The 24,157-nt window shown below is 48.2% G+C and overlaps 2 protein-coding genes across 9 annotated transcripts; both read left to right on the top strand.

Moving 5' to 3' along the window:
- Positions 1-503: 503 nt before the first annotated feature.
- Positions 504-10,854, top strand: LOC307207175 (uncharacterized protein). 4 transcript variants are annotated; one of them, XM_079960945.1, is made up of 6 exons: positions 504-606; positions 2,301-3,107; positions 5,098-5,271; positions 7,183-7,315; positions 8,772-9,023; positions 9,676-10,854. In XM_079960945.1, the coding sequence occupies exons 2-6, from the start codon at positions 2,397-2,399 to the stop codon at positions 10,761-10,763; spliced, it is 2,358 nt and encodes a 785-aa protein (XP_079817071.1). In that variant the 5' UTR covers positions 504-606; positions 2,301-2,396; the 3' UTR covers positions 10,764-10,854. The 4 variants fall into 4 exon arrangements, with proteins under 4 accessions (XP_079817071.1, XP_079817070.1, XP_079817069.1 ...); XM_079960944.1 differs by lacking the exon at positions 504-606 and adding an exon at positions 720-858 and having other exon boundaries at positions 2,297-3,107; XM_079960943.1 differs by lacking the exon at positions 504-606 and adding an exon at positions 720-918 and having other exon boundaries at positions 2,297-3,107.
- Positions 10,855-15,356: 4,502 nt separating this feature from the next.
- LOC307208587 (zinc finger protein 213-like) lies at positions 15,357-23,920 on the top strand. Of its 5 annotated transcripts, none has more exons than XM_079963353.1 (4): positions 15,357-15,687; positions 17,713-18,513; positions 20,303-20,429; positions 21,486-23,920. In XM_079963353.1, exons 2-4 carry the CDS (start codon positions 17,791-17,793, stop codon positions 22,301-22,303), a joined length of 1,668 nt encoding a protein of 555 aa, XP_079819479.1. In that variant the 5' UTR covers positions 15,357-15,687; positions 17,713-17,790; the 3' UTR covers positions 22,304-23,920. The 5 variants fall into 5 exon arrangements, with proteins under 5 accessions (XP_079819479.1, XP_079819475.1, XP_079819477.1 ...); XM_079963349.1 differs by having other exon boundaries at positions 15,359-15,687; positions 17,710-18,513; XM_079963351.1 differs by lacking the exon at positions 15,357-15,687 and adding an exon at positions 15,706-15,907 and having other exon boundaries at positions 17,710-18,513.
- The last annotated feature ends 237 nt before the right edge of the window (positions 23,921-24,157 follow it).

The raw sequence follows: 24,157 nt of genomic DNA, 5'->3' as shown, positions 1-24,157 counted from the left end.
TTTGCTCAATGGTGCAATTACATTGTGGTTGAAAGAGGAGAAAGGGTGGACACCTTGTGGTTTAATTCAGACCAATGCTGACAAGCAACGTCATTATCTCAGTTAACCTCTAGTGCATCAGCTGATGCTACAATCGTAAGGCAGAATACAGTGGCACTATTACTTCCCTTGATCTAGATGCTATACTCCTATTGATGCAGCCCAGAATTGCATTGGCTTTTTTAGCTGCCGCGTCACACTGTTGGCTCAAGTCCTGACTGAGTTCTAAAATATAGCTGTGTGTCATGAAAAATGAAACAAATATAAATATATAAAAAACCCGAAAAATACCCTATATGCCATATAGAGGTGTGTATCTGAAGAAGTGTGCATGCACACGAAAGCTCATACCTAGAACTGACTTAGTTGGTCTTTAAGGTGCTACTGGAAGGAATTTTTTGTTTTGAATATAGAGGTGTGTGTGTGTGTGTGTTATACACAGAAAGAGAGAGATGCACAAAGAGTTAAAGCAGAAAGAGGCTGCGATTCCTAGCAAGGACGCTGCAACACGGGATTCTTTTCAACGCAGCAGCCCCTCTCCCCCTCCCGTGCCCGGAAAAGTGGGGTGTGTGTGTGTGAACGCGTTACGCGCCTGGTTTGGTGCACGGAGATTCCCGGGGAGGAAACGGGGTCCGGGGGAGAGGGACTGGGTGCGGGGGAGGGGGCGCGCTAATTAGCGAAAGAGACAATCAGGGGTTTCCTCCCTCCCCTCTCCCAGCATCTGGGGGAGGGTCCTGTGTTCCCATTTGGGGAGGAGAGTGGTGGGCTGGGGAAAAGGCTCCTTTGCAGATTTCTGCACAGCAAACCGCCGCTGAAAAGGTGTGCCAGACGACTATGCTGCCATATGATTATTGTCATTAGAAGAATGCATTTGAAAAGGTTGGAATAGGCAACGCTGCTATATTCTCATGTTCATGCTGTATTACCGTTGTTTTATTTGACGCCTGTGATGCTGTATAATCATGTTTCTTCCTGCGTATTATTTGATTTTGCAAATTCGTTCGCACAAATAATATTCTTGCACATATTAGAATTTCACACAAGATTCTTCTGAATCTTAGGACTCCCCCCCCCCACACTCCATGGGTTCTTGTAAGTAACCTTTTTAGCTGCATATTTTAGGTCAATCCAATTTACAGTCCTCCATTGTATCCAAATCATATTTATTCTTATGAAGACAGCCATGCAGCTGTATTATTGCTTGAAAAGGTGCTGTGTTGTTGTTGTTGTTGTTGTTGTTGTTGTTGTTGTTGTTGTTGTTGTTGCATTGCTTGAAAAGGTGCTGTGTTGTTGCTATTGCTGTATTATTGCGTAAAAAGGTGCTGTGTTGTTGTCGTCGTTGTTATGAATGATAATCATCCCTATTGTCCTGGCCTCAAATGATGAGTTGTCAAGGAGACGGCGAAGAATTGATTTGTGTTGACTACGCAAACTGCGTCAGCTTGAAAGGGAAGAAGCAACACAATGCACAGAACAGCCTCCTGCCTTATTTAGGAGGCAACAACGCTGCAATTATAATTGCTGCACGACCCCCAGGGCCCCTTTCGACCCTGGGAACTGTAGCACAACAAGGAGAGAATAGGGGATGCCCTAAAACTCTGAGCACTGTTAACGAATTATAGTTTCCAGGATACTTTGTGGGGAGCGGTCTGATCCTGATATATCTTATTCAGCGATCACTCATAGCCGAGTAAGACTGTCTTCCATAAACACTGTTTTAACAGTGAGTCCGTAAGTGACTATGGAGGCCAATTCTGGATCCACACGTCCTTCCACAGTGGGGACATTGGTTTCCGGGCGGGAGTTGATCCGGTGTGAATTTGCCAAGTGTGCCTTCCTCTTAGCACGTTTCTTCCTTGTGTCCTGAGTTTGGTAAAGGCTGTTCTCCAGCTAGAGCGCTCGCAGGCCAGTGTTTCCCAGTTGTCAATGTCTATACTACATTTTTAAAGATTTGCCTTGAGACAGTCTTTAAACCTCTTTTGTTGACCACCAGCATTACGCTTTCCATTTTTAAGTTCGGAATAGAGTAGTTGCTTTGGGAGATCATCATCAGGCATCCGCACATACACCACTTAAGGGATTTCTGAAACGTTAAATGCTTTCTAAATCAATTTAATTGAATAGACCTGGAGCAGACCAGGAAGCTCTTAATCTCAGGGTTGTCGGTTTGAGCCCCACATCGGGCAAAAGATTCTTGCCTTGGACCTGATGATGCTATGAATTTTACAATTCTGTGATCTCTCTTTGCTATACCCAGGGAGCTACCCCTTCCGTGACGGCCTATATTGTGGCAGCTTCATCCGCCACGACTCTCTTGAGTCCCTCAGGCCACCAGCCGAGGTGGAACCAGCATTAAAATGGACCCAGGAAGCAGTCCGCAAGGGGAGGCACTGGACGGCAGCGGCAAGGAACCCCATGAGACCGTCGGAGAAGTCGTCCAAAAAACACCAGACGCAACCTTGGTTAAACAAGAGCCCTGCGAGGGTTTGCTTCAACACTGGGAAGCCCAATGGCAGGAGTTCCTGAAGATGGTGGAGGCCCCTCAGCCCCTCAGCCCCACTGGCCCATTGCCGGAGGAGCCCAAGCCATGGGGCGACCCCAAGGCCTTCCTGGCCACCTTTGAGCAAGTGGCCGAAGCCTGCCGGTGGCCCCGGGAGAAGTGGGCAGCCCGGCTCCTGCCGGCCCTCGGCGGTGGGGCCAAGCAGGCTTTCCTTGCACTCGAAGCCGGAGACAGAGAGGATTATGGGAAAGTGAAGGCAGCCATCTTGCGCTGGGATGCTCTGAAGCGGGAGAAGCAGCGGCAGCGCTTCAGGGGCTTCTGCTACCAGCAGGCCAAGGGGCCGAGGGGGGCCCATCGGCAGCTCCGGGACCTTTGCCAGGCGTGGCTGAAGATTGAGAGGCACAGCAAGGAGCAGATCCTGGAGCTGCTGGTCCTGGAGCAGCTCCTGGCCATCCTTCCGGCCGATGTCCAGAGCTGGGTCAGGCAGTGGGGGCCGGAGACGTGCGCCCAGGCGGTGGCCCTGGCCGAGGACTTCCTCCAGAAGGATGCCGAAAGGATGGAGAAGCAGGTGAGGAGAAAAATATAATAATAATAATATAATAATAATTTATTATTTATACCCCGCCCATCTGGCTGGGTCTCCCCAGCCACCCTGGGCGGCTTCCAACAAAGTATTAAAATACAGTGGTCTGTTAAACTTTAAAAGCTTCCCTAAACAGGGCTGCCTTCAGATGTCTTCTAAAAGTCTGGTAGTTGTTCTTCTGTTTGACATCTGGCGGGAGGGCGTTCCACAAGGCAGGTGCCACCACTGAGAAGGCCCTTGCCTGGTTCCCTGTAACTTGGCTTCTTGCAGTGAGGGAACCACCAGAAGGTCCTCGGAGCTGGACCTCAGTGTCCGGGCAGAACAATGGGGGTGGAGACGCTCCTTCTGTAAATTTGTAAAAATGATTACAAGTAGGCTTGCTAAGATCTTTAAGGCTGAATCAGATAAGTGCTGGAGATGCAAAGAGGTGGAGGGAACTTTCTTTCACATGTGGTGGACATGCAAAAGGGTAAAAGAGTATTGGGAAATAATCCATAATTAATTGAAAAAAGTGTTCTAAAGCACTTTCCCCAAAAAACCCAGAGTTCTTTTTGTTGGGGATATTTCAGATGGAAATTCCCAGGTGTTAAAAAATGTTATTTATGTATGCCACTACTGTGGCCCGTGTTTTGTTAGCCCCAAAATGGAAAACCAGCGAGGTCCCAACCAAAGAAGATTGGCAACTTAAGCTGATGGAATATGCACAGCTTGCAGACTTAACATATAGAATAAGAGAACAAGAAGAACATACTGTATTTTTCGTCCCATAGGACGCTCCATCCCATAGGACGCACCTAGTTTTTTGGGGGGGAAATAAAGGAAAAAAAAATTCCCTTTATTTCCCCCCCAAAAGCAGGTCGGGGAAACTGAACCAGGTTGAGGAACAGCGGGATGGCGGCGCTGCGCCTCCCTGCTGTCCCCCGAGCATGTGGGGCTGGCCGATGTCTGCCCGGCACGAGGGGCGCTCTGCTTCAGGGTGCCCCTCACGCCAGGCAGCAGGCTGCTATCCGCAGTGTGGGGAGCCCAGCAGGGAACTCCGGCAGGGCTGCCTAGGCTGTGGATGTGTTCCCGAAGCGCCGGGTGCTCTGCTTTCAGGGCGCCCGACGCTCCGGGAAGCAGGCTACTATCCGCAGCCTAGACAGCCCTGCGGGAACTCCCGCAGGGCTGCCTAGGCTGTGGATGTTTTCCTGAAGCCTGGAGAGCGAGAGGGGTCGGTGCGCACCGACCCCTCTCACTCTCCACGCTTCAGCGAAAGCCTCCATTCGCCCCATAGGATGCACCCAGATTTCCCCTTCATTTTTGGAGGGGGAAAAGTGCGTCCTATAGGGGGAAAATACGGTACGTTTAGAGGAGATTGGAAAACGTTTATTGAATATATGGGAAGGGGAAATTGTGTACACTTGAAAATGCGGGCAGAATTCAGATAAATTTTGTAAATAAATTTTGATGGATGTAATAATGGAATACTGAATGGTTTAGTTTTTGTAAAATATTCAGGGACTTACGTTATGCAAAATGAACCATGGACAGAGAAGAAGGGAAGTCGCTGAAATTTTAAGGATGTTTAAATGAGGATTTTAAATTGTAAAACAGAAAATTCAATGAAAATTATATATAAAAAAGAAAAAGAAGCAGGTGAGAAGGTTTTAGGCGGCTGAGTGGGCCAATTTCGGCAGAGGGACATGGTGCAAGTCATGTATACCTCAGCACAGAAGACCTTGTGTAGGGGAAAGACCGTAGCTCAGGGGTAAAATGTCTGCATTTCCTTCAGAAGGTCCCAGATTCAGACCCCCAGGCTGGTGGAGACCTCCATCTGAAAGACGTCCAGCTAGATGGATCAATGATCTAAATCAGGTTGCAGGCAGGCAGGGAGTATGTTGCATCTGTTTTCCTTATTATTATTATGCTGTCGTCTTAACGTTCTAGTCACCTGTTGTGTTAGGGAAATGTGACTTTTTGATCAGTGTACTGGCAGGGTGGTCCAACGTCTCAGACCAAGTGTGCAGCAAGAATCAGATGTCAAGGAAATAAACAACTATCTGACTTTTGGAAGACATCTGAAGGCAGCTTTCCAGGGCCAATCAGCCAGTCGGAAGCCATGCCTCAGTTTGCGAACGTTTTGGAAGTCGAACGGACTTCTAGAGCAGATGTGAGTTTGAGAACCAAGGTACCACTGTACCATAGCTGTCAACCGTCCCTTATTTGGCGGGAAACTCCCTTATCCCAGCGCCGTGTCCTGCCGCTGTCCCTTATTGATGATGTCCCTTAAATTCCCTGGGTTTCAAAGGAAGCAGCTCCTCTCCCTCCCTCCCTGCCGGCCAGGGAGGAGGGAGGCTCCAACTGTGTTGTTTGGCTGCGTTGCTCACCCAATAAGGAGTCTAAGAACGACTGGGGGGTGGAGCTTGCATGCCTTGTGCCCATCAAATCGGCCACGTTGCCTGGGGACTCGCCTTTGCTCAGCGCATCCCAGTGGAGAGGTGACGGTGGTTTTCCTTGCTGCATCCCCTTTGCCGGGTTGCTGCACTGTGGGAACCACCGCTTGAGGCTTCGTTTGGCTGCTGGCTGGGCTTTCTGCCTTTGGCTCGGAGGGGCTCAGAAGTTAAACATACCTGTGCCCAGAAAATCCCTTATTTTGGCTGCTGGTCCCTTATTTTCAAATCTGTAAGTTGACAGCTATACACTGTACTCGTGGGCCGCACCCTGATTTAAATTTCCGTAATGTAAATTAAAATATAAACTAAAATATATTTCATATCATACAATATATGCCATTTATAGAGAGATTGTGTGTGTGTTAAATGCACAACAGGTTTAATATATTTAATTGTTAAACCAATTTAATACACAAAAGATGTGTGTGTGTTAACAACCTATGACACAAAAATAACTTTTATTATTATTATTATTTAAATAATATTTATTAATTTAAATTACACACATATGCAAAGAATTTACAAAGAATTTACAATCTCATGCTACAAAAAGAAAATTAAAGAAAAAAATTAAGAAAAAAGAAAAGAAGAAAGTACAGAAAAAAGAAAGAAGAGAAAGCAGATTTACGTGCATTAAAAAAATTAATCTTCCTAATTAATACTTAAATAAACACTTAAATAAAAAAGACTTCTGACAAAACGAGTCTTCCAATCATTCTCATTCTACTGTTTACACTGTCTTTTTTTTGCACAGTTTTATATTCTTTAATATTGTTCCTGTCTACTCCACAAAGGGTATTTGTTGTGTTTACAAGTATCACTCAAGTTCTGCTAATATGGTGTGGTTGGTACAATATGATCTTATATAATTCTTAAATATTCTCCATTCTCCAAATAGTTTCTGGTTCAATTCTCCTCTAACTCTTCCTGTCAGTTTTGCTAGTTGTAAATATTCTAACATGAGCATCTGCCAATCTGTGATTGTCGGTATTGTTTCATTTTTCCACTTCCTCGCCACAAGAATTCTTGCTGCTGTGGTGGCATACATGAACTTTTTTAGGCTTTAAGATGTTTTTTCCTCCAACGTTGCCAAGGGCTGCAAAGAGGCCTCACGGGATACGGGTTGGTCCTTGTTGTTGTTGTTTAGTCATTTAGTCGTGTCCAACTCTACGTGACCCCATGGACCAGGCACTCCTGTCTTCCACTGCCTCCTGCAGTTTGGTCAGACTCATGTTTGTAGCTTCGAGAACACTGTCCAACCATCTCGTCATCTGTCGTCCCCTTCTCCTTGTGCCCTCCATCTTTCCCAACATCAGGGTCTTTTCCAGGGAGTCTTCTCTTCTCATGAGGTGGCCAAAGTCTTGGAGCCTCAGCTTCACGATTTGTCCTTCCAGTGAGCACTCAGGGCTGATTTCCTTCAGAATGGAGAGGTTTGATCTTTTTGCAGTCCATGGGACTCTCAAGAGTCTCCTCCAGCACCATAATTCAAAAGCACCAATTCTTCAGAGATCAGCCTTCTTTATGGTCCAGCTCTCACTTCCATACATCACTACTTCCATACATCACTTCCACACATCACTACGGGTTGGTCCACCCTGCTTTAAATTGTTGCTGTCGCCTGTTTCCAGGTGCTGACTCTCCTCGCGGAGGCGGCCGTCAGTTTCACGGGGCCAAGCCAGGATCCTGTAGATGCCGACCAGAAACAGCTCAGCGTGGCAGCCAAGCAGGAGGACTGTGGCAGCGGAGAGGCCGGTCTGATAGGTGAGCATTGTTACCTGCCTGACTTCCTGGCGGGAGTGGAGAGAATCCTGCAGAGCTCAGTCCGGGATCAGGCAGCGCAGCTCAGTGGCACTTGGGAGGTTGCGGGTTCGAGGCTCTGTAGGCTCAGCTCCAACAGTGAAAGCCGCTGTCAGGCTCCCAGCTCTCCTTAGCCCCATCTGGGAGCTCCACTCAGTAGAGCCTGAGACTGTTAATCTCAGGGTTGTGGGTTCAAGCCCCACATTGGGAGAAAGATTCCCTCATTGTAGGGGGTTGGACTAGATGATCCCTGGGACCCCTTCCAACTCTATGGTTCTGTATTGCTGGGAATCACAAATAGGGCTCGGCCCAGTACAGTGGTACCTCGGGTTACAGACGCTTCAGGTTACAGACTCCACTAACCCAGAAATAGTGCCTCGGGTTAAGAACTTTGCTACAGGGCGAAAACAGAAATCATTTTACCATTGTACTGTGGAGAGTGTATTAACTTATGGTCTGTGTGTGTGGTTTGGGAGCTGCACGGTCAGGGAAACAACAATGCTGTCCAGGGTTGTAAAGACTGCGGAGAGAATAATTGGGTGCACTCTTCCCACCTTGGATCAAATCTATGCTTCCAGGTGCCATAAGAAAGCTGCAGAGATAGCGCAGGATAGTGCGCACCCCAGAAATGATCTCTTTCAGCTTCTTCCTTCTGGAAGAAGGTCCAGGGTTAGAAAGACTAGGACTAGCTGCCTGAGAAACGGTTTCTATCCAAATGCGGTAGTCTCACAGGTAGTCTCTGTGGGAATATATTGTATTTAATAATGGGGTATCAGAGTTTTTCGGGGGCTAACCAGGCTGGGATAGCTGGGATAGCAGGCTTGTTGGTTTTTTAATGTCTGATGTAGATTTTTTCAATTTTGATATACGATATGTGATATCTTTATTGTCATTGTCCCATACAGAACAAAGAAATTAAAAATCTATGTACATTGGGACAATAAGAATACAGTGGTGCCCCGCAAGACGAACGCCTCGCAAGATGGAAAACCCGCTAGACGAAAGGGTTTTCCGTTTTGGAGGCGCTTCGCAAAATGAATTTCCCTATGGGCTTGCTTCGCAAGACGAAAATGTCTTCCGAGTTCCTGTGGTTTCCCCCCCTTCCCCCCCTTTTTCTAAGCCGCTAAGCCGCTTATCCGCTTATCCACTAAGCCAATAAGCCGCTAAAAGCCACTAAACTGCTAATAGCGCTAATCCGCTAAGCCGTCAATGGGCTTGCTTTGCAAGACGAAAAAACCGCTAGACGAAGAGAATCGCGGAACGGATTCTTTTCGTCTTGCGAGGCACCACTGTAAAGATTATCGTATGAAGGTCCTTTTCTGATATTCTCACTTCAAATTCTGGTTTCATTGCCCCTGGCCCCTGTTCTTCACTGGGCTGACCGTACGTTTGTGATTGGGTTGACTCTCTTTTTCCCTAGCCGCTGAAGGCTGTGTTGACGCTTGCGAAGAAGCAAAATACACCCCAGGCGGTCTGGAGCAGTTGGGGCTCCACGGTCTGTCTCCAGAGAGGGCAGAGCAGAGCATTTCCCCATGGAATAAGCAGGAGAATCGGCACATGAGAGAGAGCCGTCAGGAGATCAATCTGGAGAAGACCACATGTGGATCCATTCCTTTTAGAGGAGATCTCAATGAAGTTGGCGATGTCACGGTCCAGCAAAGAATCTCCAGCGGTAAGAGACGGGACACATATTCGATGGGTGTTACTCGACTTAGGTAAAGGTAAAGGGACCCCTGACCGTTAGGACCAGTCGTGGCCAACTCTGGTTGCGGTGCTCATCTCGCTTTATTGGCCGAGGGAGCCAGCGTACAGCTTCCGGGTCATGTGGCCAGCAGGATTAAGCCGCTTCTGGTGAACCAGAGCAGCGCACGGAAACGCCGTTTACCTTCCCGCCAGAGCGGTACCTATTTATCTACTTGCACTTTGACGTGCTTTCAAACTGCTAGGTTGGCAGGAGATGGGACCGAGCAACGGGAGCTCACCCCATTGCGGGGATTCAAACCGCCGACCTTCTGATCGGCAAGTCCTAGACTCTGTGGTTTAACCCACAGCGCCACCCGCGTCACTACTTGACTTAAGTTTCACTCAAAGTAGAAATTAATGGACGTAACTTAGCTTCATTCATCAGCGGGTCTACTCGGAGTAAATTGAATATTACCCACTGCTTGTGAGAAAATACAGTCATACCTCATGTTACGTTTGCTTCATGCAAATTAATAAGCAAAAATACTCTTAATACCAGCTGCTGGGAACTCTAGGTGGTTGGTTCTCGCTGTCCTCATACATGCCTCTTTCCTTTCCTTCTTTTTTCCATGTTCTGTTAGATGGCAGGCAGGCAAGAGCGTTTGAAGGGAAGTACGGTTGCCTGGGGAGTCTGGAGCGAGCGGAATGGTACCCGATCCCTCCCGGGTGCCCGGGAAACGATCCCCCGCTCTCGGGGCACAAAAGACCCCCGGCTCAGAAAGCACCCTACCGGTGCGGCGAGTGCGGGAAGAGCCTCAGCCGCAAGGACAACCTGACCCGGCACCAGCAGATGCACGAGGGGAAGAAGAAGCCCCACCAGTGCTCCTCCTGCCCCAAGACCTTCCGGGATAAGTCTCACCTGATCCGCCACGAGAGGATCCACACGGGGGAGAAGCCCTTCCGCTGCGCCGCCTGCGGCAAGAGCTTCAGCTGCAACTCGTACCTGGTGGTGCACGAGAGGATCCACACGGGCGAGAAGCCGTACGCCTGCGCCGCCTGCGGCAAGAGCTTCAGCTGCAACTCGTACCTCCTGCGCCACCGGCGCATGCACACGGGCGACCGGCCCTACAAGTGCGCCGCGTGCGGGAAGCGCTTCGCCTGCAGCTCCAACCTCATTCTTCACAGGAGGACTCACACGGGTGAGAGGCCCTACGAGTGCGCCTCCTGCCCCAAGACTTTCCGCCAGAGGTCTCATCTGATCTTTCACGAAAGGATCCACACCAAGGAGAAGCCCTTCCAGTGCCTCGCCTGCGGGAAGAGCTTCGGGCGCAACGCCCAGCTGGCGCAGCACAAGAGGAGCCACACGGGGGAGAAGCTCCACAAATGCTCCGTCTGCGCCAAGCGCTTCAGCTGCGTCTCCTACCTCATCCAGCACGCGAGGACCCACCAGCGGGACAAGCCCCACAAGTGCCCCGACTGCGGGAAGAGCTTCCGCCGGAGCGCCGAGCTCTCCTCGCACCGCAGGATCCACACGGGGGAGAAGCCGTACCGCTGCTTCGAGTGTGGGAAGACCTTTGGCTGGAGCGCGGGCCTCACCTCGCACCGGCGGACCCACACGGGCGAGAAGCCCCACAAATGCGCGGACTGCGGGAAATGCTTCAGCCGCAAGCGGCTCCTCCTCGCGCACGGCAGGGTCCACGTCGGGGAGAAGCCCCACGAGCGCTCTTGACTGCGGGGAGAACTTTCTTTTGAAGTCGCATTTCGTGAGAAAAACCCATGCAGAGGAAGCCGTGTAAACTGGTGCTGGCCTGCTTGCCGTCGCTTGGAGGAGAAACCTTGCCTCGGTTGCTCTTAGGGGTTTGCTGGTTACTCTCCCTGGAATGAACGGAGGAAAAGCACCGCAGGAACCTTACTTCCGGGTTTTGCCACATGCGCAGATGCTCAAAATGACGTCACGCACATGCGCGGAAGCAGCAAAATGCGACCTGTACACACACAGACGCATCTTACGTTTTACTCAGGATGTGAACGGGCCCCCGGAACGGATCATGTTCGCATCCAGAGGTACCACTGTACAGTTGTACCTTGGAAGTTGAACGGAATCCGTTCCGGAAGTCCGTTCGACTTTCAAAACGTTTGGAAACCAAAGTGCGGCTTCCGATTCGGAAGCCCCGTCGGATGTTCGACTTCCAAAAATAGTCTGCAAACCGGAACAGTCACTTCTGGGTTTTCGGTGTTCGGGAGCCAAAACATTTGAGAACTAAGCTGTTTGAAAACAAAGGCACGGCAGATTATTATCATTATCATGATCATCATTAAATTTAATTGAAATTCAATAAATCATTAAATTTATTACCTGCCCTTTGCTAGCAGGTCCAAGTGTGGGTTACAACAATTAAAAATTCAAACGTTCCTCTTTTCCCAGGCCTTTGGTTAATTAACCTATCTTTGAAACTGTGTGTGTGTGTTTTGGGGCGGGGGTTATTGTTTTGTTTGTTATTACGTTATGTATTTTTGTGTTTTTATACTGTAAACCTGTGATCCTCCGATGAAGGATGCTATATAAATTTAATAAATAATTTTTAGAAAAAACAAAACTGGATTACAATCGCAGGAATAGGGTATGCCCTGCAAACACGCCTCTTAGGTACCAGAGGGGTACAGGGTAAAGAGGTGCACCTTCAGAATTGCCTCTTAGGGCCACCCTGGAGATGGTGACACCAGGGAGGAGTTGTTCTGTGTGCCCCAAAGCTAAGCCTTATCAGCTAGGATATCTCAGCATGGGACTCTTAATCTCAGGCTTTGAGCTACATGTTGGGCAAAAGTTTCCTGCCTTGCGCGAGGTTGGACTAGGTGAACATCGCAGTCCCTGCCAACTCTACGATTCTATGATTTAGGAACACTGAAAACTTCAGTTTCAAAAAATGGTGCGCAAGCTCCGTTACGTGCAGTGGAGATGCACGGAAAACACAATTTAAGTCTCTCTGAAAGAAGATATTGGAGCACTCCAGATCATTTGCTTGGGTATACAGTCATACCTTGGAAGTTGAACAGAATCTGTTCCGGAAGTCCACCCGACTTCCAAAACGTTCAGAAACCAAGGCACGGCTTCCGATTCAATCGGAAGCCATAGAAGCTGCATCGGACTTTTGGGTTCCAAAAGAACATTCACAAACCGGAAAACTTACTCCCGTATTTGCAGTGTTTGGGAGCCAAAGCGTTTGACTTGCAAGCCGTTCGACTTCCAAGGTACGACTGTATGTGCAAAACAGAGATACAAAAAATTAACAGCAACACGCTCCCCACAATACAAACCCCACTAAACAGTACCCCAGTTCAAGTCTGTTTGGCAGCCTCCGCTTTTGTAGCTGGAGTCAGTCCGGGGCCTGCCCTCCCAGACCAGGCAGGGAGCAGCTTTTCCAGGACTCGCAGACAATGAGGGGAACTCAGACGGCAGTATGTCTTGAGCAATATTGAGATAGATGGATCTGACTCTGTTTAAGGCATCTTCCCATTTTCCTACTGTGCCCTGTTCAGAAAGCTTTTAATACCCTGTTTTTAAGAACATAAGAAGTTTCCACCCTGTTCTCACGGTGGCTGTGCTGATGTAAATAAATTGGGGTTTGGCTTTTGCTGCCCAACACCCCAAGGGACTTGTTGAGTCCCCTAAATCCCCTAAATCCATGATCAGTCAGAGAAGTGTAATAAACAAAAATCTGCCCTTATTCCCTTATGGGGAACACAAGAGCCCTTATAGAGTCCTTTGTAGGTTCTCCATTGGTCGGAGAAAAGAACAGAGGCCAACCAGAGAATATTGAGAAGCAAAGCAGCTTGTAAGCCTGATCTTTATTGAACTGTTGCAACAGGGTGCCCCCTTCACACGCAGGAAAGGAGGAGGACCCAGAACCCAGGTGTGCCCGCCCTTAGGTAGACATTTTAAATTGCCCAGAAACATCATACATACATCACAGAAAGGGCGGTCTACAGCAGAAATCTAAGTGCGTTGTTTATCTCCTGTCTGCCAGGTTACCTGTTAATGCTTACCCTGGGGAACCTGGCCAGTCTTTTGTAGTGACAAATACTTAGTTCCTGAGCCAGGCCACAGGCTCACCCCATTCATACACAGATATACCCTCAAGACAGGATTTGTGAAGGAAAAGACAATGGGGAGGCGTTTCCATTTTCCTTTGACCTTGCAGAGTAAACATTTGGTCAGTTTGGGAGCCAAAATGGCTCCAGGACTGCCCTACACTGCTTCAGACATATGGTTCACATATTTATGTACGTGTTTGCTTGGTACAATTACGAACATTTATTATATATATAAGACCTTAATATAGGGCAAGATGGTAAATACTTTAGTTTCTAAATTCTTTACTTACAAACCTATTGACAGCTTAACAAAAACTTAGTGGGATTTGCAAGTGAAAAGACAACGGGGAAGCTCTCCCCATCTCCTTCCCCCAACTACATATGAATATTTGAGGTCATTTTGGAAGAGTCAAAGTGGCTTTTTGGGATTGTTCTGTGTGCTAAAATAAAGTATCATTTCTCTCAAGGCATTTTCCTCTGTGTGCAACTTAAATTTTACAACAGTGCCCATGGGGAACATGCAAGTAGGACCCGAGAAAAGTACCATTTTCTCCCCTCTTGCAGCTCCCAGAATTGAAAAGCATTACGGCCTCTTGGCCATGGCTAGAAGCCATTGATAGCCTCAACATTCCAAGACCAATCTTTTAAAGCCATGTGTGGGAACTTGTCTCATGTAATTATTCACTGTGTGAAGAAGCATTTTCTTTCGCCTCCTGTGGCAGAGAGTTCCATAATCAGTTTTGCTCTGCTGTCCTGGAAAGAAGACTTTTCCTTTTGCCTGTCCCAAATCTTCCAGCGTTCAGTTTCCTTTTGAGGCATCTAATCATAAGCCTGCATTTTTATTAAAGCTTATATGTTTAATCAGGGCTTGTATTTTAAAAATGAGTTCAAATTCATAAATGTTTCATGCCAGGCAGAAGACCAGCTGCCTAAAGAACCTTGGCAGAATGTTTTTCTCCTAGACAAGGGGCCCCCCTGATTTATAGCAGAAAACAATTCTCAAAGTCATAAAAAGGGAATTACAGGCTGACAGCCAAGGTTACACTGACCCTACAAATTAAGGGTGGATAAATAGTAAAATGAGCCATATCTTCTTCCTAAGGTTAAGAAGTTCAAGAGCAGTGAAAAAGCAACTGGTCTGGCTGGCAGAAACAGAACATTTTTGGGAAGTCTTTTCTAAAGCTGTTTCTTTCTTAAACTAAGATCCTTTTAAGATTTCTTTTCCTTTTAAAAGGTTATTTATGTATTAAATATATTAGCTTAAATATAATTATGCAAAGGATTTAAGAAATGCTAGATTCTTATTTCATATAGTTGGAAGAGATCACAGGGGCCATCAGCCACCAGCCCCCCCCCCCTGTCAGACAGGAGACGCCATCAAGCACTCCTGATATATGGTTGTCAGGCCTTTTGTTTAGAAACCTTCAGATGAAGGAGATCTCTCAATGTTGATGTGAACTCAAAATCCTTGACATATGTTTAAGATAAAAATTCAAGATTAATCATCTGTTTTGGAAGGCAATAGGGCAAGGAGGGCAAGAGGTGAGCTGGTAATTAAGATTCCTTGTTGAGACACATGTAAGATATATTACTACTTATTTGTCATTTATAGATAGAAGAATATATAGCTTTTTGATTTCCATAAAAGGGCAAAAGGAAATGGGTGTATCTTTTGTGATTGGTTCTAGCAAACAGCCAATAGGAATTTCAACCAGGCTGATTGGACAGAGGCAGCCACAGGAGGAGCAAGGGGGCTGGATTAAGGAAATATAAGTGCTGGCCAGAATGGCAGGAGGCCAGGCCAGAGCTTGGTAACCATATACCACTGTGCCTCATATTTATTTGTCTGACAAATAAATTATTATTTTAATTTCTCTATTGCTGCGTTGAATATTTCATTCCAGCTAAGTGTTAACCACAAGCAGGGTGCTACACTTTGATGTCCACAGTTTCTCAGTTAAAGGGGGGGGGGGCTTTCTCCATCCATCCGCTTTCTTCGATTAAGGGAGGATTTGTGGAATATGAAAACTTGCTCACTACTCAGAAAAAAAACGTTTTATTGGTCCTAACAAAAAGTATCATTATCTTTTAAAATTTTTATTGTTACATTCTAACCCTTACCCATGCTTCACCACAAAGGAAGGAAACAGAGCAATGCGAAAACACAATTATAAGTGAAAAAGGGTTTGCAATTAAAAGAAAAGGGTGGCTAAAATAAAATAAAATTAAAAAAATGAAATGAACACCCTTTTATCTCAGGTGTCAGAGTACAGGATAAAAAGATGCTTCTTCAGCCTATGATGAAAGCTATACTGTACAATTAAGGTGCTAGAGGAAACACTGTCCCTGTGTGTAAAAGGGGATTTTCCCACTGCCTATGGAGGAGTTAAAACGAGAGAGTTCCTTGGAGGACCCTCCAGCTTCCTAGAAAGGAGGAAACGGAAGTGGTGAAAACATAACCCAGGATGTGAACCCTGGAAAGCCCCGTTTCCTGTTCCATCCTCTTTCCCCTTCCCCCCGGAAACCGATTCTCTTTTTTTGGTGTGGGGCTATGCCTTTAGGTGAGGTTATCATTACACAATCTCTTCGTTTTGTTGTTGGGGCTGGAGCTCCTGAAGGAGAAGCCTGATTCTGGGAAGAGAAGGAGAGCAGACCAGATCAAAGGGGGGGGGGGGGGAAGGGGGAGGAATTGCACCTGCAAAGGGAGGTGCAGCAGGTGAGAGGTGGTGAAGCCCAGGCAGGCCTGCAGCGTTCCTGAGACACCCTCTCCTGCTGACTGACGTGGGTCTTGCACGATGGAATGCTTCCTAGTGGTCGGTAATGCCTTGCAGCTAGAAAGCTAGCAGCTCAGGGTTCTAGCCTCCACCTCCTCCCTGATGTGTTATTAGCTTTGCATAAGACCCCAGGCTCAATCACCGAAGGGTAAGATGTAAAGGGGATATGCTCAGAGTGATTTGCAGCAAAAGGGCTTTGCATGCAGAAGTTCCCTGATTCAATCTCCCACTACATTTGTAATCTTGCTGTACACAGCTGTGATTGCTTTATGAGAGGGCAGTATATCAGTGCAGATATCTATCTATCTATCTATCTATCTATCTATCATCTCTATCTATATCTATCTATCTATCTATCTATCTATCATCTACCTGTCTGTCTATCTATCTATCTATCTATCTATCATCTATCTATCTATCTATCTATCTATATCTATATCTATCTATCTATCTATCTATCTATCTATCATCTACCTGTCTGTCTGTCTATCTATCTATCTATCTATCTATCTATCTATCATCTACCTGTCTGTCTGTCTGTCTGTCTGTCTATGTCTTTGGCACCCCCAGGTAGGGTTGGGAATGTCCCCTGCCTGAACTGACTTTGCCCATTATTGTACACAGTACTTGGCTGGGTGAGTCTGACAGCCTCCACTCAAATTTCCTGCATGCATTGGACTGCCATATGTCTTGAATTTCTCAGGCATAGCTGGTATTCTGCCCTCCGGGCGTAAAACCGCTGAACTGTCCAGGAAAACGGAAAAAGCTCAACAGCTTTTGTGTCTGGATTTTCACTTTTTGAAACACGGCAGCCTTGCGCATGCAGATATTCCCGTCGCCACCATATGGTGTTGGGGGCACGTTCAGTGACCCGAGTTTCCATCTTCAGGTTATAAACCAGGATAGCAGTAGCAATGGCATTTCTTCTTTTTTTTTGTAAAGGTTGCGGATTTGAGATGTGTGTTTGCTTTGTTATTGAGGTGTGTGGATTTCTAAGCTATGAGGCTCTCTGTGTGGTGCAGGGACTCCCTATCCTCTCATGGCAGGTGGGGGGCATTTGGTTATGTTACCCTCACCCCGCAGGTCTCATTCTCAACGAGAGCATAAATCCGTGCCACAGTGTGGCGTTTGTGGTTAGAGGGCTAGGCCAGGAGCTGGGACATGGGTTCAAATCCCCGATTGGCCGTGAAGCTCACTATGTAACTTTGAGGGCCAGTCGCCTGCCTCTTGGCTTAACCAATCTTATATGTAAAAGGTAAAGGTAAAGGGACCCCTGACCATTAGGTCCAGTCGTGGCTGACTCTGGGGTTGCGGTGCTCATCTCGCTTTATTGGCTGAGGGAGCCGGCATACAGCTTCCGGGTCATGTGGCCAGCATGACTAAGCTGCTTCTGGCGAACCAGAGCAGAGCACGGAAACGCCGTTTACCTTCCCGCCGGAGTGGTACCTATTTATCTACTTGCACTTTGAGGTGCTTTCAAACTGCTACGTTGGCAGGAGCAGGGACCGAGCAACGGGAGCTCACCCTGTCGCGGGGATTCGAACCGCCGACCTTCTGATCGGCAAGCCCTAGGCTCCTTGGTTTAACCCACAGTGCCACCCGCTTCCCTAACCTTATATGAGGAAGGAGCAAAACATCTATGCCCCCTTGATCTCTTTGGAGGAAAAAGATGGGATATAAATAAAATAAATAAATAAATAAATAAATAAAAAAGAAAGAAAATAAGCTGACATAAAATGTTTGATGATGATCTTGAAACAAATGTTTATTTGTGTTCCTTTCTTCCTCCCCCCCCCCCACCCTCTGAAGAAGAAATCCCCTTTCCTGGGCATCTACGGAAATATTCGGAGACTGTCAGTGTCCTGCGGAGGAATTGCCACCAGCCTGCAGATGGAAGACCCGCTAGGCCTCAGACTGGTGGAAGGGTCAGACGGATCTGGGGAAAATGCTCATGTTACCCAGAAATACCCAAGAAGGATGCCACATTCGCAGCAAAAGGTGAAACAGGAGCCAAAGGAAGGGATCCTTCAGTGCTGGGAAGCCCAGTGGCAGCAGTTCCTGAAGGAAGTGGAGTCTCCTCACTTGGCGTGGGGGGTCCCACAGTGGCCAGAGGAGCCCACCCCCTGGCACGACGCCAAGGCCTTCTTTGCCTCCTTTGAGCAAGTGGCCAAAGCCTGCCAGTGGCCCAAAGAGGAGTGGGTGGCTCGACTCCTGCCGGCACTCAGCGGACAGGCCAAATGGGCTTTTGGCAGCTTGGAGGCCAGAGACAGAGAGGATTATGGGAAAGTGAAGGCGGCCATCTTGCGCGGGGACGCCATCAGCAGGGAGAAGCAGCGCCAGCACTTCCGGCGCTTCTGCTACCAGGAGGCTGACGGTCCGAGAGGGGCCTACAGCCATCTCCAGGAGCTCTGCCACCGCTGGCTGAAAGCGGAGAGGCACACCAAGGAGCAGATCCTGGAGCTTCTGATCCTGGAGCAGTTCCTGACCATCCTGCCATCAGAGATCCAGAGCTGGGTCAGGGAATGCGGCCCAGACAGCTGTTCCCAGGCGGTGGCCCTGGCGGAGGATTTTCTACGAAGGCAGAAGGAGACAGAGAGATGGGAACAGCAGAAGGTGAGGAGGCCTAATCCAGGTGGAGGACGCTCAGGGCACTTCCCCATACCAGCTCTGCTTCAGACCCTCCTTGAGTGTTTATTGTCTGGCTGGGGTGACAAATAATAATAACATTATAATAATTTATTACTTATACCCCGCCCATCTGGCCACGTCTCCCCAGCCTGTCTAAGTGGCTCCCAACAGAATATTAAAAGCACAATAAAACACTAAACATTAAAAAGTTCCCTAAACAGGGCTGCCTTCAGATGTCTTCTAAAAGTCAGGTTAAAAGTCGGGTTAAGAACTTAATTCATTCCAGAGGTCTGTTCTTAACCTGAAACTATTTTTAACCACTTTAGCTAATGGGGCCTCCCGCTGCTGCTGCTCCGCTGGAGCACGATTTCTGTTCTCATCCTGAAGCAAAGTTCTTAACCCGAGGTACTATTTCTGGGTTAGCGGAGTCTGTAACCTGAAGTGTCTGTAAGCTGAAGCGTCTGTAACCCGAGGTATCACTGTAGTTGTTTATTTCCTTGACATCTGATGGGAGGGCATTCCACAGGGCAGGCACCACTACTGAGAAGGCCCTCTACCTGGTTTCTTGTAACCTCACTTCTCACAGCGAGGGAACCGCCCGAAGGCCCTCAGAGCTGGACATCAGTGTCCAGGCTCTGAGGTTGAAGACGCTACTTCAGGTATACTGGCCGAGGCTGTTTAGTACTTTAACGGTCAGCACCGACACTTTGAATTGTGCTTGGAAACGTAGTGGGAGCCAATGTAGGTCTTTCAGGACCAGTGTTATATGGTCTCGGGGGCCGCCCCCAGTCACCAGTCTTGCTTCCACATTCTGGATTAGTTGCAGTTTCCGGGTCACCTTCAAAGGTCGCCCTACGTAGAGCGCATTGCAGTAGTCCAAGCGGGAGATAACCAGAGCATGCACCACTCTGGTGAGACAGTCCGCATGCAGGCAGGGTCTCAGCCTGCGTACCAGATGGAGCTGGTAGACAGCTGCCTTGGACACAGAATTGACCTGCACCTCCATGGACAGCTGTGAGTCCAAAATGACTCCCAGGCTGCACACCTGGTCCTTCAGGGACAAAGTTACCCCATTCAGGACCTGGGGGTCCTCCACACCTGCTTGCCTCCTGTCCCCCCAAAACATTACCCCTGTCTTGTCAGGATTCCACCTCAATCTGTTAGCCGCCATCCATCCTCCAACCACCTCCAGACACTCACAGAGGACTTTCATCGCCTTTACTGGTTCTGATATAAAAGAGAGGTAGAGCTGTGTGGCGCTGTGGGTTAAACCACAGAGCCTAGGGCTTACCGATCAGAAGGTTGGCGGTTCAAATCCCCATGACAGGGTGAGCTCCTGTTGCTCGGTCCCTGCTCCTGCCAACCTAGCAGTTCAAAAGCATGAAGTGCAAGTAGATAAATAGGTACCGCTCCGTTGGGAAGGTAAACGGCGTTTCCGTGCGCTGCTCTGGTTCTCCAGAAGCGGCTTAGTCATGCTGGCCACATGACCCGGAAGCTGTATGCCGGCTCCCTCGGCCAATAAAGCGAGATGAGCGCCGCAACCCCAGAGTCGTTCGCGACTGGACCTAATGGTCAGAGGTCCCTTTACCTTTACCTTTAGAGCTGGTATCATCTGCATACTGATGAACACCCAGCCCAAACTGGATCCTGGACTAGATGGGCCATTGGCCTGATCCAGCAGGCTGTTCCTCTGACCTTATTGTCACTAAAGCATTGCGAGTTAGGTTCAGCCAGGAATTTGCAGACCTTTGGCTAAAACTGTTTCTTGTTTCAGGAGCCTCTGCTGGGGGAGGAGGGTGCTGTTGGTTTCTTAGGAACAGAGCGAACCTCTGTGCTTCCAGCCCAGACGCAGCCATGCGGAGAAGCAAAGGAGGAGAATGACTGTGGTGACAGCCTGCTGGGTAAGCACAAAATCACAGAATTGTAGCATCAGAAGCGATTTCAAGGGGTCATCTAGTCCAGCCCGCTGCAGTGCAGGAATCACATCTAAAGAACCTACCAGGGATGAGCTGCTGAGCTCATTAGACATGACACTAATGAAGTTAACAGAAATAACAGAGGTAACAGAAATCACTGGGTTAAAGTGGACAGAAAGTCAAGAGGTAGCATCATTATCAATTTACGAGGGGGTGGAAGGTTCACAGGCCAGGAAGGACTTGCTCACAAATTTATTGACAGCCGCACGAATTATTGTAGCTAGGAAGTGGAAGGGGCAAGCAGAATACAAAATGGAAGAATGGTATAAAGAGGTGTGGGATATAGCTATTAACGATAAATTAACATGTGCCATTAAGGTAAGATGGGGAATATACAGGAGAAATTATTTCAAGGAGATATGGAAGGTGTTTGTAGAATTTGTACTGTTAATAATATAATAATAATAATTTATTATTTATACCCCACCCATCTGCCTATGCTTCCCCAGCCTCTCTGGGCGGCTTTCAACATAATATTAAAATGCAGTAATGCATCAAACATTCCCTAAACAGGGCTGCCTTCAGATGTCTTCTAAAAGTCTCGTAGTTGGTTTCTCTTTGACATCTGGTGAGAGGGTGTTCCACAGGGAGGGCGCCACTGCCGAGAAGGCCCTCTGCCTGGTTCCCTGTAAATTGGCTTCTCGCATTGAGGGAACCGCCAGAAGGCCCTCGGTGCTGGACCTCAGTGTCCGGGTAGAACGATGGGGGTGGAACGGAAAGGAGTCAAACCCATCGCAAGAGGAGTTGAAATTTTGGGAGGTTGGATAATTACAATGGAATGGACTTGGGGGTGGGGTGCACATTGTTATTCTTATTTATTTATGATTTATTTATGATTATTACTTTGTCAAAAAATGCAAACAAACAGTTGACTCCAACTTTGAGTGGTGTGATTTACTGCGGACTCGCTCTTTGATAGGTTCGCTGGCCTGATCCCTCAGGCTAATCTTACATTCTAATTCTTTCTCTTGATTCCAACAGATTACAGGCAAACGATTGAGCACAACGATCTGCAGGCAACGCCCAAGCCAGTGGAGTTGCATCGGGCACCCCAAAGGGGATTCGTTGATTGCAGTTCCCGGGGTCCTGAGCAGCGGCAAACTGCCCCGAAGGAGCTCAGATCCAAAACCCAGCAGGGGAACCACGTCCGGAACAGATTGGTGATGTCCGTTTACCCTGCGGAAAATGGAAAAATCCTCGTCGAAGGCCCGCCGCCCCAGACGCAGAAGGTGAGCGGGGAGGACTTTGGACAGGACTCGGGTGAAAATGCTCCGGAGAAGCCCTACCACCGATGCTCCACCTGCGGGAAAACCTTTGGCCAGAACTCGCACCTTCTCTTCCACCAGAGGACCCACGACGTGGAGAAGCCGTACAAGTGCACCCAGTGCGGGAGCAGTTTCCACTCGCGCCAGGGCCTCATCTACCACCAGCGGAGCCATGCGGGCGAGAAGCCCTACAAGTGCTCCTTTTGCGGGAAAACCTTCAGCCAGAGCTCCCACCTGCTGGTGCATTGCAGGAGCCACACGGGGGAGAAGCCCTTCAAGTGCCCCGCCTGCGGGAAGTGCTTCAGCCGGAACTCGCTGCTGACCGTCCACGAGAGGACCCACACGGGGGAGAAGCCCTACAAGTGCTCACAGTGTGGGAGTAGGTTCCACTCAGGATCAGGGCTCATCAACCACAAGAGGATCCACACCGGCGTGAAACCTTACAAGTGCACTGAGTGCGGGAGGGACTTCATCCGCAAAGCGCACCTCGCCAGGCACCAAAGCGTACACGGCGAAGACAAGGCCGGCACCTGACACTCCTGTCTTTGGCCACTGGGAAGCCAGTGAGAGCCAGTGTGGTGTCGTGGTTAAGAGCGGTGGACTCGTAATCTGGGGAACCGGGTTCGCTTCCCCGCTCCTCCACATGCAGCTGCAGAGTGACCCTGGGCTAGTCACACTTCTCTGAAGTCTCTCAGCCTCACTCACCTCACAGAGTGTTTCTTGTGGGGGGGAAGGGAAAGGAGATTGTGAGCCGCTTTGAGAGCCTAGGACTTGCCGATCAGAAGGTCGGTGGTTCGAATCACCGTGACGGGGTGAGCTCCCATTGCTCTGTCCCAAGCTTCTGCTAACTTAGCAGTTCAAAAGCACGTCGAAAGCAGTTCAAAGTGCAAGTAGATAAATTGGTACCGCTCCGGCAGGAAGGTAAACGGTGTTTCCATGCGCTTCTCTGGTTCACCAGAAGCGGCTTAGTCATGTTGGCCACATGAACCAGAAGCTGTACGCCGGCTCCCTCTGCCAATAAAGCGAGATGAGCGCCGCAACCCCAGAGTCGGCCACGACTGGGCCTAATGGTCAGGGGTCCATTTACCTTTACCTTTAGGGTAGTGATAAAGTGGGATATCAAATCCAAACTCTTCTTCTTCTTCTTTTGGGGGCTTTCTGTTCGGAAGACGAGAGAACATGGCAGAGGATGCTCTGCAGCTTCTGTCTTTGGAACAGGCATCTTTTAAATGGGTCTGGGCCCGAAAATAAACTCCTTTTTGTTAACCGCTCTGTAGTGGGTAAGGGGGCAGAATTTGTCGCCTCTTCTGGGAAGGAAAAAACTTAAAACATGATGCAGTGTTTCCAAAAAACAGACCAGAGGCAATTGTACTTCATCCAGCAGAGCTTTACTGGCTGCTGAAGGCAAATGAGCATAATGGTCACATTCAGGATTGGCACAGTCCATAAGAATCCAGTTGCAGCGCTTACAATAAAACTTACAAACTTATAATAAGACTAAACCCTAACACCAGAGCATACAGAAACAGAACACTGGGACAAAGAGGTAGAAAGAGAAAGTAAAACCCAGGATCATTCTGGCCTGTATTTATAGTCAGCATGACCTTAACAGAAAGAGTTAAGAGAACCAGTTTCCCAAAAATCCTTGAAAACCGGAACACTCACTTCAGGGTTTTGATCGTTCGGGAGCCAATTTGTTCAGGAGCCAAGGCGTTTGAGATCCAAGGTATGACTGTATTCAGATTCAAAGCAGCTTACAGCTGTTTCTTGGTTCCCCTCCTATTCTCCTTGCTCTGAAGGGTGTCCCATTCCAAAAGCCGGAGGGAGATGCCCAGCAATCAAGAGACGGGTCTGGAGCCTTTAAGCTTCCACTGAGGAAACCTAAACTCATTATCCTGGACTATTAGCTAGCATCAGCTTTACAAACAGGTGGTGTGTGGAGAGTCAAGAACACACACACACACACGCACGAGAGATTTTCACATAAAAAGACTCAGGTGGATATTGGTTGTGGGACAGGGAGGAGGGAAAGGGAAAGAAAGGGTAAAACAGCAGAGAATAACATATATGGGCAGAGGACTAAGAATTACATACTATGTACTGCATGCATTTACCCATAAACATTTCAATAAATAAATTTATTTTGCAAAACAGCGATTAAATGGTTTTTGAACTGTTGCTGTTAACTGGTCGGTTCCAAGTTTTGTTGGGGTATCATACAGTGCAGAAAGTTCTCAGGCAATTCAGCCATACCCAAACAGTTACCTCGTTTTTTAAGGGGCAGTGTGTGTAGCTCTTGTATATAAAAACAAAATAAAAAAATTCCTTCCAGTAGCACCTTAAAGACCAACTAAGTTAGTTCTTGGTATGAGCTTTCGTGTGCATGCA

This window comes from Podarcis cretensis (genome assembly GCF_951804945.1).
Source record: "Podarcis cretensis genome assembly, chromosome: 2".
In the NCBI taxonomy this organism is placed as follows: domain Eukaryota; kingdom Metazoa; phylum Chordata; class Lepidosauria; order Squamata; family Lacertidae; genus Podarcis; species Podarcis cretensis.
This window is presented reverse-complemented; position numbering and strand designations above follow the sequence as displayed.